Raw genomic sequence first — 14848 nt, forward strand, 5'->3', positions numbered from 1 at the left:
GTGAAAAACGAGTTATAATAACAATATTTGATCGTAACCTTTACTTTCTCTATTACTGCAAGTGCCCCTCAGAGGTCAAGACGTGCAAAGCAGTTACTTTGTGTGACCCATTGTCAGTGCTTGCTGCCCCATTATAAATAAACTTCAAAATAACTAAAAGAAAAACATTTTGAAAAATAAAAAAATTAGCGCTACATTAATAATATCTCCTGTCAAAATGATATAAATTGAAAATATGAAGCGACAAAACGACTGAAAAACGGAATAAAAAAATTTTGCTTTCCAGTAAAAGTTAAAAACTTAAAATAATAACAAATCATTTGACATTTGTCGTCTGTGTGCCATCAGCGCTTAACATTGTGCCATTAAAAAGATATGGTAGCATGTTAGTGAATATCGGGAGGAGACGTTTTCTAAAATTGAATAACCTGACAAATTGGGAATACATACCAACCGTCTTGTCATTGAAGATCTTAGGGTAACCTCGATTGGGATATTTCCCCCTGAGCTGCCAGACATCAAAGAAAGGCTTCCAATCGATGAATTGAACCAGTTTGGTCAGGTCGTATTGATCAAACACACGGGTGCCAACCAATTGAGGAGTCACTGAAAGATAAATCAAAATCATTCTCATCTTGCATACCAGTTGCATTTGAAGTATCTGTTGTACAGTGCCCACTCTAGAAACTGACACAAAAATAGTGCTTGGGGCCTCAAATTGATCCCAATAGTTTTCTGAAATATTGTAATAATGATATTATCCAGAAATGTTTGCCAAGTGCAGACAAAGGTCCTTTTCCCAGAAAACTTGGAATTTTCAATATCTAGCAGGTTAGGGTTACGTTAGATTATCCATAATGTGTCGTCAGCCATCAGTGTGTGACCTCAAACTGAAACACACTTGGGTTCTGCAGCAGGATAACGACCCAAAGCACACCAGCAAGTCGACTTCTGAATGGCTTCAAAAAAAAAAAAAAAAAAAAAAAAAGGTGGCGGAATTGCTGCTATTTTGAAATCATTATTTCTTTATTTTCCGCAGACTTCCAAGGTACGATGGAAAATTCATGGAGGAATTTTCAGAACTGCTGTCGGTGATCTGTACTGACTACAACTCTTTCCTCCTACCGGGAGACTTTAACATTCATGTTGACGATAGCATGGGAAAGATTTTGAAACAACTTTCTGCTATACTGGACACATTTGACCTCTCGAAACATAAAACGAGTCCATAAAACGATTTTAGACCTGGTAATCTCTAAGGATGTTGAAATTCAATCAGTTGACATTAAGGACTCTATTTCTGATCATTGTTGTGTGTTCTTTGAAGAACAGATTCTCCCAAAAGTTAAGGCAGCTTCTGTGTCTATTAAGATACATAAATGAGAGACCATAGCAAAAATACAATCCATCAGGTTAAGTATCAGCATAAGTCAGCAAAATGAAAAACTCTTATTACCATGTCAAGGTTTATAGAGAAAAAAACAGTTCGGCTGCTGAAACCGTCAACTAGCCGTCTTGACTCGATACCATCTGACTTTTTCAAAACTATTGTGAAATCAGTACTGGCTGATTTGCAGCAATTAATACATTGCTCACTTCAGCCAGGCGAGTTTCTTGAAGCTCTTAAAGTCGCTGTCGTTAAGCCTCTTCAAAAAAAAGAGAACGTTGGATATTGATCGTATATCTCATTTGAATGTTATTTATGTGCAGTATTACACCACACCAAAAACCTGTAAAAAATGCCAACTTACTACTTTCCAATCAGCCATTTTATTATCTTTTTGACTCAGTGATGCATGGCCCTGACCAAACCTTATGTTGTTATCTTCCATCACTGCCAAACCCTTTCTCTGCATCTTCTGGACATCCTATCCTGCTTTCTCCGGCTTCAACCCAACAATTAGCCTCGCCTGCCTCTCAGATCTTAATACTGGAATCTTCCACCATGCACTGTTCACTGTCAAGCCGGCAGGCTACCAGCTGGTGGCCAACGCTAGCTACTTCTCTATTAACATGGCACCTTAGAAAGAGCAGGCCGTTTGGGCAGCCTCGTGTTACAAAAAGAACATGCAGATATACGGCGATAGGCGCAAATAGGTGTGTTGTTCAGTGAAAAGTTTTAGATATGTTCTACAAAAAAAATGTGCAAGTCGGTGAATTCGAGAATGGTGATTCGGGGGGGGGGGGGAGGGGCTGCTGTAATGCCTTCAGAAGACTAAAAACCCAGACTACACTCTGAAAGCAAATCTATGGGGTTACATGAAGAGGGCGGTAATCTGATATATTAGGAATGGTATTGAAACTGCGTTAATTTGACTGCGACTTTGAAGAAAAGTGTTGCAATACATTGAAATGTGCCAGTACAGTACAGTGACGCCTTGAGATACGAGTGACTCGACTTCTGAGTTTTTTGCCTTGACGTGCAAGCGCAAACTTGAGATATGAACGCTGTTCGGTGGCAGTGAACCCAACAGAACACACTTCACAGTAAGTCATTCAGTTTGGTAAATAGGGGACAATTCATCAAAAATGAGGTTTCGAGTTGCTTAAAGTCGCTTCGAGTTGAAGTCGAACTGAACATAAAATAAAGCAAATTAAACCTTTGTATTTAAGAAAACCACATAGCTTACTTAGCCTTGAACACAAATGGTGCCGCTTAGACAGAAAATATAACGGGACTCATAGTCATATATTCTTTATCCTCTGCAAAGAAAGACTCATAATAGCGCCATACTGATGAGTTGAGAGAGGAGTTATATGTCTCAATAAAGCGTTCTGGATCCTACTTGCGTTCTGGGCAGGAAAAGCTCCGCTGCAATATGAATGGCTGTTGCATCCAGGCAGGACTGCCTAGAATTTGAGTGGGATTCATAACATAACACCTAAATGAACAGTATATTCATCTGTCTGTCTTATACTGCCACCAGGTGGCCAAGGTGGGCACACCAGAAAGAGCAGCACAATAGCCATTCAATTCATAGTGTGGGAAAGAAAACGTGGAATTGTTTTTAATTCTATTCAGTTATGTCCCTACTGTATGCTTTGAGGCGGCACCTGGACAACTGGTTAGCACATGTGCCTCATAGTTCAAATCGCTGCCCCGCCTGTGTGTAATTTGCATGTTCTCCGCGTCCCTGCGTGGGTTTTCTCTGGGCACTCCGGTTTCCTCCCACATCCCAAAAACATGCGTGGTAGGTTGATTGAAGACTCTAAATTGCCCTAAGTTGTGAATGTGAGTGCGAATGGTTGTGTGTTTGTATGTGCCAGTTCAGCGTGTGCCCCGCCTCCCGCCCAAAGATAGCTGGGCTAGGCTCCAGCAGGCCCGCGATAAAGCGGTACAGACAATGGATGGATGGATGTATGCTTTGATAAAGTATAACAATGTGGAGTGTTATTTTCCTCATTTAAATAATGTTGTTTTTTTTTTTAGGCGGGGGTTGGAACGGATTAATGGCATTGCTATTCATTTGAATGGGATAAGATGAATTGAGATACAGCGCAAGTGTTTTAAGTTCCAAGCGTGGTCGCAGAAATAATGAATGGTTGTTTGTTTATAGGTGCCCTGCGATTGGCTGGCGACCAGTTCGGGGTGGACCCTGCCTCTCGCCCAAAGATAGCTGGGCTAGGCTCCAGCAGGCCCGCGACCCTTGTCAGGATAAAGCGGTACAGACAATGGATGGATGGATGTATGCTTTGATAAAGTATAACAATGTGGAGTGTTATTTTCCTCATTTAAATAATGTTTTGTTTTTTTTGAGGCGGGGGCTGGAACGGATTAATGGCATTGCTATTCATTTCAATGGGAAAAGAGGAATTCAGATACAGCGCAAGTGTTTTAAGTTCCAAGCGCGGTCGCAGAAATAATGAAACTTGTTTCTGAAGGGACCAATGTATTAGTTTTAGGTAAGACGACGTATGCAGCCACAGTCTTTTTTTTCCTTTTTTTTTTTTCCCCAGTACAACCACAGAAGTACCCTTGCCAAATTGTGGAATGGTTATGAACAGATACATTTGGAAATATTTTATAAGACAATTTACCTGGTTTAGTCGCTGATAGCCAGTCAATATGTAGAGCTTTTTCTCTTGCCTGGGACAGAGACAGATAACGACGGTCCTAAAAATAAAAAGTATAACAGAGAGCATCGAGAGAGAGGCAAGCTAAATGTATTATCTAAAACATACTACAGTGCAGTATCAATATGTAATCTGTGAAATGTGAAATTACTCAAATTATAGGAGCCATCAATTGTGTATGCAACATTAGCAATAGGTTAATAATATAATAATGTTGCTTTGTCCTACCTTCAAGGAGTCGTAATGCTCTTGTCTTATTTCTTCATATTCCTCTTTCAGGTCTTCAAAGTAGTCCTCTCTCGCGCTATCATCCAGAAGCTGAGAGCACTGACACACAATGAAGAAAAATCCAATTATGTGTTCCTTTGCAGAGCTGATTTTTCTCACCAAAGAATTCTCGAAAATAAAACAGTGATCTGTGTTCCACGCAAAACATGCTCGTATGTATGCTAGCAAGTGTGTGTTCGCTAAGGTCGTGCAGCAGTAGACGTTCTTACCACCACCACACCCCTAGAAGCGTCCAGAACATGGATAACAGGAGAGGTGTAGCGCGGGGCAATCTTCACTGCTGTGTGAGTCCTATCAAACAAGAAACATAACATTCACGCCACAACAAATCCCAGAGGTGAAAACGGCCCACCACCCAGCCACTGTCCTCAGGTCATGATGACCCACTGCTGTACGTTCAGTTCACGTTTGCGCCACACACTGTAAAACCATGTTCCACCACCAGATGACAGACAATTACTACAGAATTCTGCAGCACGTGTCCTGACCAAGACCAGAAAGCAGGAACATATTACCCCGATTTTAAAATCACTGCTTTGGCTCCCCGTGTGTTTCAGCATTGATTTTAAGGTTCCTTTATTGGTTTTTAAATGTCTTAATGGTCTTGGGCCTTCTTCTCTTTCGAGCCTATGAAGCCTCGCAAGCACTGAGATCCTCCGGCACTGGCCTTTTAAGCGTTCCAAAAGTCAGGACGCTCTCACGGCGGGGCATCGTTTCAGTTTTATGGCCCCTGTTTGTTGAATAACCTGCCAGAGAACCTTAGAGCTGCAGAGATTGTTCTTGTTTTTAGCAACATGCTCAAGACCTACCTTTTGAATTTAGCTTCTAACTAAATACATTGGCTTTCATTTTTACTTACTGCTTTTATATTCTTAGGTCTGTTATTTATGATTAGTTTATTCCAGCTTAGATATTTTAGGTCTGCTATTTATGTTTGGATCATTTTTTATATTTCTTGGTCTATTATTCAGGACATTTTAATAGTTTAAGTCCTGCCTGTATTTTTAGATCTGTGTTTTTTTTAATCATTTCTCTTACACTGATTCTACTGTTTTATAATATTTTACTTCTTTCAGTGTTTCCCCAGAAGGAGCCCTATGCGCAAGGAATTTAGGGATTTCTTCACCTATGGTGTTTTAAAAACCGGCATCATTGTGTAAAGGATATTGCCACATGGGATCATGAACACCTCGGAAAACCATTGTCAGTTAACACAGTTTGTTGTACATCTACAAATGCAAGTTCAAACTCTACAATGCAAAGTGAAAGCCATATAGCAACAATAAACACCGCCGGCTGTGGCCTGACGAGTCCACATTTCGCATTGTTTTTGGAAATCATGGATGTCGTGTCCTCCGGGGGAAAGAGGAAATGGCCCATCCGGATTCTTATCAGCGCAAAGTTCAAATGCCAGCATCTGGTTTTGGAGCAACATACAAGTATGCTGCCACCCAAGCAACGTCTTATTCAGGGACGGTCCTACTTATTTCAGCAAGACGATGCCAAGCCACATTTTGTGAGTGTTACAACAGTGTGGGTTCATAGTAAATGAGTGCAAGTACCAGATTGGCGTGCCAGCTTTCCAGAACTGTCTCCCATTGAAAATGTGTGGCGCATTATGAAGCGCAAAATATGACAACGAAGACCCCGGACTGTTGAGCAACTGAAGTTGTAAATCAAGCAAGAAAGGGAAAGAATTCCACCTACTACTACTACTACTACTACTGCATACTGAATAATGTTAAAAGATCATGTAAAACAGTGGTAAACATGCCGCTGTCCCAGCTTATTTGGAATGTGTTGTAGGCGTCAAATTTAAAATGAGAGAATATTTGCAAAAAAAAACGTTGATCAATTTGAACATTAAATATCTTGTCTTTGTAGTGTATTCAATTGAAATGATTAGCAAATCGTTGTCTTCTGTTTTCATTTACATTTGACACATCTCAACTTAATTGGAATTGGGGTTTGTATGCGTTTCTTTGTCTTGTTTTAAAACTAGATCTGATATGAAGCATCATAAGCATGAAGCAATAAGGAAGCAAGCAAACCGCAAATATGGGCCTTTGCCAAACAATTTCTCAGCCTCTTCTCGACAAAAACAAAAGAGGAAGTTTCTCTCTTCGCCACAAAGTGTCTGTACACTAAAACCATACTAATGTGGCCAATGACAGAGAAGAAGTGCACTGCAGAGTCTTTGTATTACTTTGATGTGGTGGCTCCCCCGATCAACAATGGTGTTGCCATTCCCAGTCTCTCCATCTCTTTGGCCACATAGATCATCTCATCTAGAGAGGGGGTGATCAGACCGGACAATCCAATAATGTCTGCAAGAATCCAAATGTTGGATTAGTTTTTGACAGTTAATAATACTTGTGCACGATGTTCAGGATTGAATTAATCATAAGACTGTCATACTTGTTGCACACTTCTCAAACCACCAAAAACATTTTTTGTCTGACCGTGTTTACCATAAATATCAATGTCAATATCAAACTCTCCTGCTCCAGAGCTAAATTGTTCTGGCATGATAAGGCACAGACATGCACCATAATGCATGAGTAAGGCATAAGGATTTTTCAAATCTTACAAGACGACACCCACACACTATTATAGTCCTCACCCACGAAGATACAAAATCAGGCATTTCAAAAGTTTTGGTTGCGCGTGTGGTGTGGTGTGCTCCGATAATCTCAGCACATGGACCAACAGTGTCAATCTAGTCCGCCAAGACCGAAATCGTAAAAAGGTGGAAAAACTTGGCGGAGATGTTAAACAAGCACTCTTGAGCTTCCCACACCTCCACGAGCTGAGAGGTCCACCGGACTTTGTATTTCCGGTGTGTGAACCATATTGGCATTCTGTTATTTTTAAGGCCTGATTTTACAAGCTGCTGGATAAGGTGTGATGGTTCTGAGTGTTGGCGAAGAGACCAGCGGCGGGACTGTTGTAGAATGGTTAGGTCGTAGACTTGCTTTGAAAAACAACCCTCTTGATGTCACAAGGATAGATTTTAGCCCCGCCCACAAAACCAGAAACATTTATGTGAAAAAGAATCTTCAGCTGTATCTCAACAATTCAGTACTATATTGTTCTCAGTCTTTGCACGTTTTCAGCACTTATCTTCAAACATGTGTAATGTATTTAGAAACAAAACAACGATTTATGTTTTGGGGTACTTAAAGATTGTGAGCCCCAACCCGTTTCGGACCCTATTATCGGACAAATTAACTCTTAACACACCTCAGACCACAGGATCATTTTATAGGATAATCTTGTACACCATACAATAGTCTGGCGTTTGTCATCCTTGGTCAGGACGAGGCAAAATCAGGTACAGGGCTTAAAGCCTGGTACACATATAAAGATAATCATATTATGTATGAGTGGGTTCACCAGATGGCAAGAAGTATTTTCCAAAACACCACCATTCCACAACATTCCCACCTCCGGTCCTTTCGGCAACATCCAGGAAACATCGGCTCAACATATCTGGTGGTGTTTCCTCTTATTTGTCTTTGTTAGGTTAGATTAGGTTTGATCATGCAAGATTTCTGTCTTGGAAGACTAGATTCAAGATCCGTGGGTTAACAGAATCTACATATTTTCTACACTAATTAGGTTCTTGTATGCAACAGATACAGACCTGAGAAGAAAGATGGTAATGATTTCTGAACATGAGGTGAAATTTATTTATTTGCTAATTGTACCTGCTTTTTGTTGGATGGCCTCTCTGAGAATCTTATCACAAGGAACCATCACACCTAAGTCAACCACCCTGAAATACAAATAGCATGTACACTGATGACTGATTTGAACCCAAATTATTGTAAAGTATTTGAATAAACACAGAAAGTGGATGACAATCCATATGAAAATCACAGTTCACTTTTTGCTGCTTCACATAATTTTTTATGGGACTTATATTGCGGCTTATTCGCTATATCGTGAGTACATACAGTAAAATGCATACATATAGTACATACATACAATACATAGATATACGATACAAAATTTCCCAATATATACCCCAAAAATAACTACTCACTAGGGCTGCACGATATTTTGTTTGCGCATCATCATCGCGATGTATGTGTGTGCAATAGTCACATCGCAGGGTCTGCTGCGATGTTGGTGTACTGTCATATACAGTGAACCCACTGTAATATTAAGAGTGAACACCAGAGGGACGTGCTTGAAACATGCTGAAAACATTAGAAGATTGTACACCATTCCCTATTTCACTCTTCAGAATGATACCTGGCAGGCAGGCAGCAGCTGCGGGAGGTGTGAGGTGCGGTGAGGGACACTGTGTAAATGGGAGTGAATGTGTTCTTTTGTAATGCAGTACATCATTTTAAAAATCGATTACTCGGAAGGCGGCACGGTGTGAGACTGTTAAGCACATCTTGCCTCACAGTTCTGAGGACCGGGGATCAAATCCCAGCCCCGCCTTTGTGGAGTTTGCATGTTCTCCCCGTGCTTGCGGGGTTTTTTTCTGGGCACTCCGGTTCCCTCCCACATCCCAAAAACATGTGTGATAGGTTGATTGAAGACTCTCTTTCTGACCGTATGATGCATTCCAGAAAGGGTTAAGGAAAGGTGGTATAAAGGTTCAAATACTGTTGCCGGTTAGAAGATTTGACTTTCCGGAGAGACCCTGTGTCACGTGATAAAAAAAACGAAGGCGCTGATTGGCCGAAGACTAATCTGTGTATCACCGATTTATTGCTATTCCTTGCAGTCTGTCATAGCTAATTTGAAATTGAATTTGTCAAACTGAATCTGAAATGATCAAACTCTGTGAAAATATATATTTTGAATCTTCATTGCGGATAAAAATGTCTTACATTCACTTTCAAGTTTATTGGACTTCAGTTTCAAACTAATACATTCAATTTCAATTAGACTATTCAGATTCAGTTTTTAAATGCAATGTTTCAAATTTAACATTACAAATTCAAATTCTGTTTTTCAAATTCAGTTTGTAAATGCAATTATTCAAGTGTAGAAATTCAAATGATTAAAATTCAGTTCCTGCTGGCACGTATTGCAGCCCATGCCTACCATGCATGTTTTTGGGGTGTGGGAGGAAACCGGAGTAATCAAGAGAAATCCCACACAGGCACAGGGAAAAAATGCAAAATACACACAGGTGAGGCCAGATTTGAACCTGGGTCCTAAGAACTGTGAGGCAGATGTGCTAACCAGTCGGCCGCCGGCCATATTATCGTCTATATGGTGATAATATGGGATTTATTTTCTTTTGTAATATAAGAATAGTTACATTATTTTACAATCCCAATTCCAATGAAGTTGGGACGTTGCGTTAAACAAAAATAAAAACAGAATATAATGATTTGCAAATCATGTTCAACCTATATTTAATTGAGTACACTACAAAGACAAGATATTTAATGTTCAAACTGCTAAACTTGATTGTTTTTAGCAAATAATCATTAACTTAGAATTTTATGGCTGCAACACATTCCAAAAAAGCTGGGACAGGCTCATGTTTACCACTATGTTACATCACCTTTTCTTTGAACAACATTCAATAAACGTTTGGGAACTGAGGACACTAATTGTCAAAGCTTTGTCAGTGGAATTCTTTCCCATTCTTGCTTGATGTCCAGCTTCAGCCGTTCAACAGTCCGGGGTCTCCGTTGTCGTATTTTACGCTTCATCATGCGCCACACATTTTCAACGGGGGACAGGTCTGGACTGCAGGCAGGCCACTCTCGTACCCGCACTCTTTTACTACGAAGCCACGCTGTTGTAACACGTGCAGAATGTGGTTTGGCATTGTCTTGCTGAAATAAGCAGGGGCGTCCATGCAAAAGACGTTGCTTGGATGGCACCATATGTTTCTCCAAAACCTGTATGTACCTTTCAGCATTAATGGTGCCGTCACAGGTGTGTAAGTTACCCATGCCATTGGCACTAACACAGCCCCATACTATCGCAGATGCTGGCTTTTGAACTTTGCGTCCATAGCAGTCCGGATGGTTCTTTTCCTCTTTGGCCCGGAGGACACGACATCCATAATTTCCAAAAACAATTTGAAATGTGGACTCGTCGGACCACAGAACACTTTTCCACTTTTCATCAGTCCATCTTAGATGAGCTCGGGCCCAGAAAAGCCGGCGGCGTTTCTGGGTGTTGTTGATAAATGGATTTTGCTTTGCATAGTAGAGTTTCAAGTTGCACTTACAGATGTAACGTCGAACTGTATATACTGACATTGGTTTTCTGAAGTGTTCCTGAGCCCTTGTGGTGATATCCTTTACACATTGATGTCAGTTTATGATGCAGTGCCGCCTGAGGGATCGAAGGTCACGGGTATTCAATGTCAGTTTTTGGCCTTGCCGCTTACATGCAGTGATTTCACCAGATTGTCTGAACCTTTTGATGATATTATGGACCATAGATGATGAAATCCCTAAATTCCTTGCAATTGTACATTGAGGAACATTGTCCTTAAACTGTTCGACAATTTTCTCACGCACTTGTTCACAAAGAGGTGATCCTCACCCCATCTTGACTTGTGGATGACCGAGCAATTCAGGGAAGCTCCTTTTATATCCAATCATGGCCCCTACCTGTTCCCAATTCACCTGTTCACCTGTTGGATGTTCCAAACAGGTGTTTGATGAGCATTGCTCAACTTTCTCAGTCTTTTTTGCCACCTGTCCCAGCTTTTTTGGAACGTGTTGCAACCAGAAAATTCTAAGTTAATGACTATTTGCTAAAAACATTCAAGTTTATCAGTTTGAACATTGAATATCGTCTTTGTAGTGTATTCAATTAAATATAGGTTGAACATGATTTGAAAATCATTGTATTCTGTTTTTATTTATGTTTAACACAATGTTCCAACTTCATTGGAATTGGGGTTATAAGTAACCTTACAAAGGACCTCGTCCCAGGTTATGCAGAATCTGTCAAAGATGCTAGCCTTAAAGCCCTCAATAGCAACATGGCACAACCTATAAGTGATGCGGAGCACAAAACCTTAGATAAAAATCTCGCTTGAACGCTCAGTTGCATCATTGTAAACTTAGTGACACAGCTAAAATGGAGCGATGCGGGAGCTGAAGGAAACTCAAACTTGAAGCTGAACAGCAACAACAAATCAACTTAACGGCACAGCTAGCAGAGTCCAACACTCGTTTAAACCTTGTCCAAGCGCACCTCAATGTTGAAACTCAGCTTGAGATGCTCAAAGAAGAACGCTCTAAAAGCGTTGAGTACTCATGTGAACTCATGTTTCAATTGACAGTACTAGAATCGGACCTGCGCCATCTGCAAAAGCTAACGCTAGAACAGGAAGACGGAATAACACTTGTTACAGGCAGCCCGCAAATGAATTGCCCACCAGCAACAACTCTTCCCACAGCAAACACTGTCTGATGACATCAATGAGCACACACCTGTCAGTCTGTCTCCTAGGATCGACAAAGCAGAGCTTGGTTTCCGACCTCCCTGGGATACGGTCAACGGCCCCTGCCAACGGCCCCCCTCTCCGACCCTGGCAGCGCCGAGCCGCTCAATGTCTCCCCTGCGTTTGTATATTATCCTGGGGTCTCTACAGGTATGAGCTTAAAACACGTAAATTGCAAGCAACATTCTGAGATTTGAACCTAAATCTGACAGTTCACACGACACAGCCACGTACCTTAAAGACATTGACTTTTACCTTAAACGATCTCTTGGCGCTACTACTGACGATAAATTGTACCTTGTTAGAGTTACATCTAATCAGGAAGTAAGCTTCTCCCTCAGCAACCACCAAAGCTGCATTCTGCTTGGCCAGGCGGTACCCATCAGCCGCCCCAGGAGTCCCACAGGCCAAAAAGGCCCGATAGGACTCCTTCTTCAGCTTGACCGCATCCTTCACCAATGGTGTCCACCAACGCCACGAAAGGCACTGACCACCTTACGGCCACAGCTCGGTCGCCTCAGCAATGGAGGCACGGAACATGGTCCACTTGGACTCAATGTCCCTCGCTTCCTCCGGGACATGGGTGAAGTTCTGCCGGTGGTGGTAGTTGAAACTCCTTCTGACAGGGGATTCTGCTCGAAGATCCCAGCAGACTCTCACAATACGTTTGGGCCTGCCAGGTTGGCTCGGCATCTTCCCCCACAATCGGAGCAAACTCACCACCAGGTGGTGATCGGTTGACAGCTCCGCTCCTCTCTTCACCCGAGTGTCCAAGTCATGCGGCCGCAAGTCCGATGACATGACCACAGAGTCGATCATCGAACTGCGACCTAGGGTGTCCTGGTGCCAAGTGCACGTGTGGACACCCTTATGCTTGAACATGGTGTTCGTTATGGACAATCCGTGATGAGCACAGAAGTGCAATCACAGAACACGGCTAGGCTTATGATCGGGGGAGGGGGGCCGTTCCTCCCAATCACGCCATTCCGGGTCTCACTGTTATTGCCCACATGAGCATTGAAGTGAACAATGGAGTCCCCTGTGGCAGCGCTCCCCAGCAGCCCCTCCAAGGAATCCAAAAAGGGTGGGTACTCTGAACTGCTGTTTGGTGCATAGGCACAAACAACAGTCAGGACCTGTCCCCCCAACCAAAGGGCGAGGGAGCCTACCCTCTCGTCCATCGAGGTGAACCCCAATGTACAGGCGCCGAGCCGGGGGCCAATACGGATACCCACACCTGCTCGGCGCCTCTCACCGTGGGCAATTCCAGATTGGAAGAGAGTCTAACCCCGCTCAAGGGGACTGGTACCAGAGCCCAAGCCGTGTGTGGAGGCGAGCCGGAATATATCTAGTCGGAACCTCTCGACGTCACACACCAGCTAGGGCTCCTTCCCTGCCAGAGAGGTGACATTCCACGCCCCTACAGCCAGCTTCTGTAGCCAAGGATCGGATCGCCAAGGTCCCCGCCTCCCTCCACCACCAATGGGAAGGGGGACCCACGTTACCCTTTCGGGCTGTGCCCGGCAGGGCCCCATGGGTGCAGGCCTGGCCACCAGGCGCTCGCCTTCGAGCCCCACCTACAGGCCTGGCTCCAGAGGGTGCCCCGGTGACCTGCGTCTGGGCAAGGGAAAACATCCTCTTAAACATCATAAGGGTTTTTGGAGCTGTGCTATGTCTGGTCCCTCACCTAGGACCTGTTTGCCATGGGTGACCCTGCCAGGGGCTTAAAGCCCCAGACAACCGAGCTCCGAGGATCATTGGGACACGCAAACCCCTCCACCACGATAAGGTGACAGCTCAAGGAGAAGCATTACAATGTCAATGTTCATTATTTTAGAATTAGAATTGAAAGTTAATTGTTCTTAAAACACATAAAATATTGAGAGAGCGCAAGAGCAATTGATAACACAACAATATTGTACAAACAGTATAAAAAAAGAGAAACAATTATAATTACAATTGTAATTACAATTATTATAATACAAATCTGCAATACAGCGGGACCGCGAAGCAAGAACTGTGATATAGCATAGGATTACTGTATCTGTATTCGGTGACGATAAGTTGCAGGGACTCATTGTTCCCCGGTTAGGACTCATTGTTCCCATAACATGTGCTTCCCGGGACTCACATAGTATTAAGTGTACAATGATGTTTGTAAGCTTTGTTTTACTCCGCTGTCTGCAACCAGGTCGGCACTGCAAATAAGGATCTGTTCTCAATTGTCTTATCCGGATAAATGTTAAATACATTTAAAAAAATAGTTCCGAACGTAAAACCCACAATCATCATCATAACCACAATAACTCGACACTGAAAAAAGCAATAGTAGATAAAAATGTACTAAAAAGTAATCAATGACAATAAGACTATGCTTTTCAATTGTAGTTTAACCATTTAAAACAAACAAACAAACTAATAAAACAGGCCTGGACAAAAATGATGGTCCCCTTAACCTAATATTTTGTTGCACAACATTTTGAGGCAATCACTGAAATAACCATTTCTGTAACTGTCAAAGAGACGTCTGCACCTGTCAACAGGTTATTTTGGCCCTCTCCTTTTGAGCCAATTGCTCAAGTTAAAGGATGCCTTCTCCAGACGACATGTTACAGCTGCCTCCGCAGATGTTCAATAGGATTTAGATCGGGGATCGTAGACGGGATCTACTTCAGAACAGTCTTTTACTCTTAGCTACTATTGGGTGTTATTACCTGTGTGTTTTTGGTCATTGGCCTGTGACTAAGACAAAGCGTTCCGACATTAAGGAGCACAAATCTCTCCAGAATGCCTTGAGATTCTTTGTACCCTGGACAGATTCAAGACACCTTGCGCCAGATGTAACAAAGCACCCCCAGAGCAGAACCAAGCCTCCTCCATGTTGGACAACAGGGACAGTGTTCTTTTCTTAGTATGCTTCATTTTTGCATCTGTGAAAATAGAGATGTTGACGTGCCTTTTCAAAAAGCTCCAGTTTTGTCATATCTGTCCAAATGATATTCTCCCAGAAGCTGTGTGGTTTTTAAGTATGAATTGTTGGAA

General features: G+C 42.3%; 1 protein-coding gene across 8 annotated transcripts in view; it reads right to left on the reverse strand.

Annotated features, from left to right (window-relative positions):
* The window catches only part of mtr (5-methyltetrahydrofolate-homocysteine methyltransferase), an 81252-nt gene that overhangs the window by 9463 nt on the left and 56941 nt on the right, over positions 1 to 14848 (reverse strand). For all 8 annotated transcript variants that reach the window (XM_061705279.1, XM_061705280.1, XM_061705278.1 and 5 more), the window contains 6 exons: positions 8073 to 8140; positions 6569 to 6689; positions 4572 to 4653; positions 4303 to 4401; positions 4039 to 4114; positions 451 to 606 (listed from right to left, as the gene is read on the reverse strand). In XM_061705279.1, coding sequence (XP_061561263.1) covers positions 451 to 606; positions 4039 to 4114; positions 4303 to 4401; positions 4572 to 4653; positions 6569 to 6689; positions 8073 to 8140 — 602 coding nt within the window. The remainder of the gene's footprint in view (positions 1 to 450; positions 607 to 4038; positions 4115 to 4302; positions 4402 to 4571; positions 4654 to 6568; positions 6690 to 8072; positions 8141 to 14848) is intronic.

The sequence above is a fragment of the Phycodurus eques genome, chromosome 19, assembly GCF_024500275.1.
Source record: "Phycodurus eques isolate BA_2022a chromosome 19, UOR_Pequ_1.1, whole genome shotgun sequence".
Classification (NCBI taxonomy): domain Eukaryota; kingdom Metazoa; phylum Chordata; class Actinopteri; order Syngnathiformes; family Syngnathidae; genus Phycodurus; species Phycodurus eques.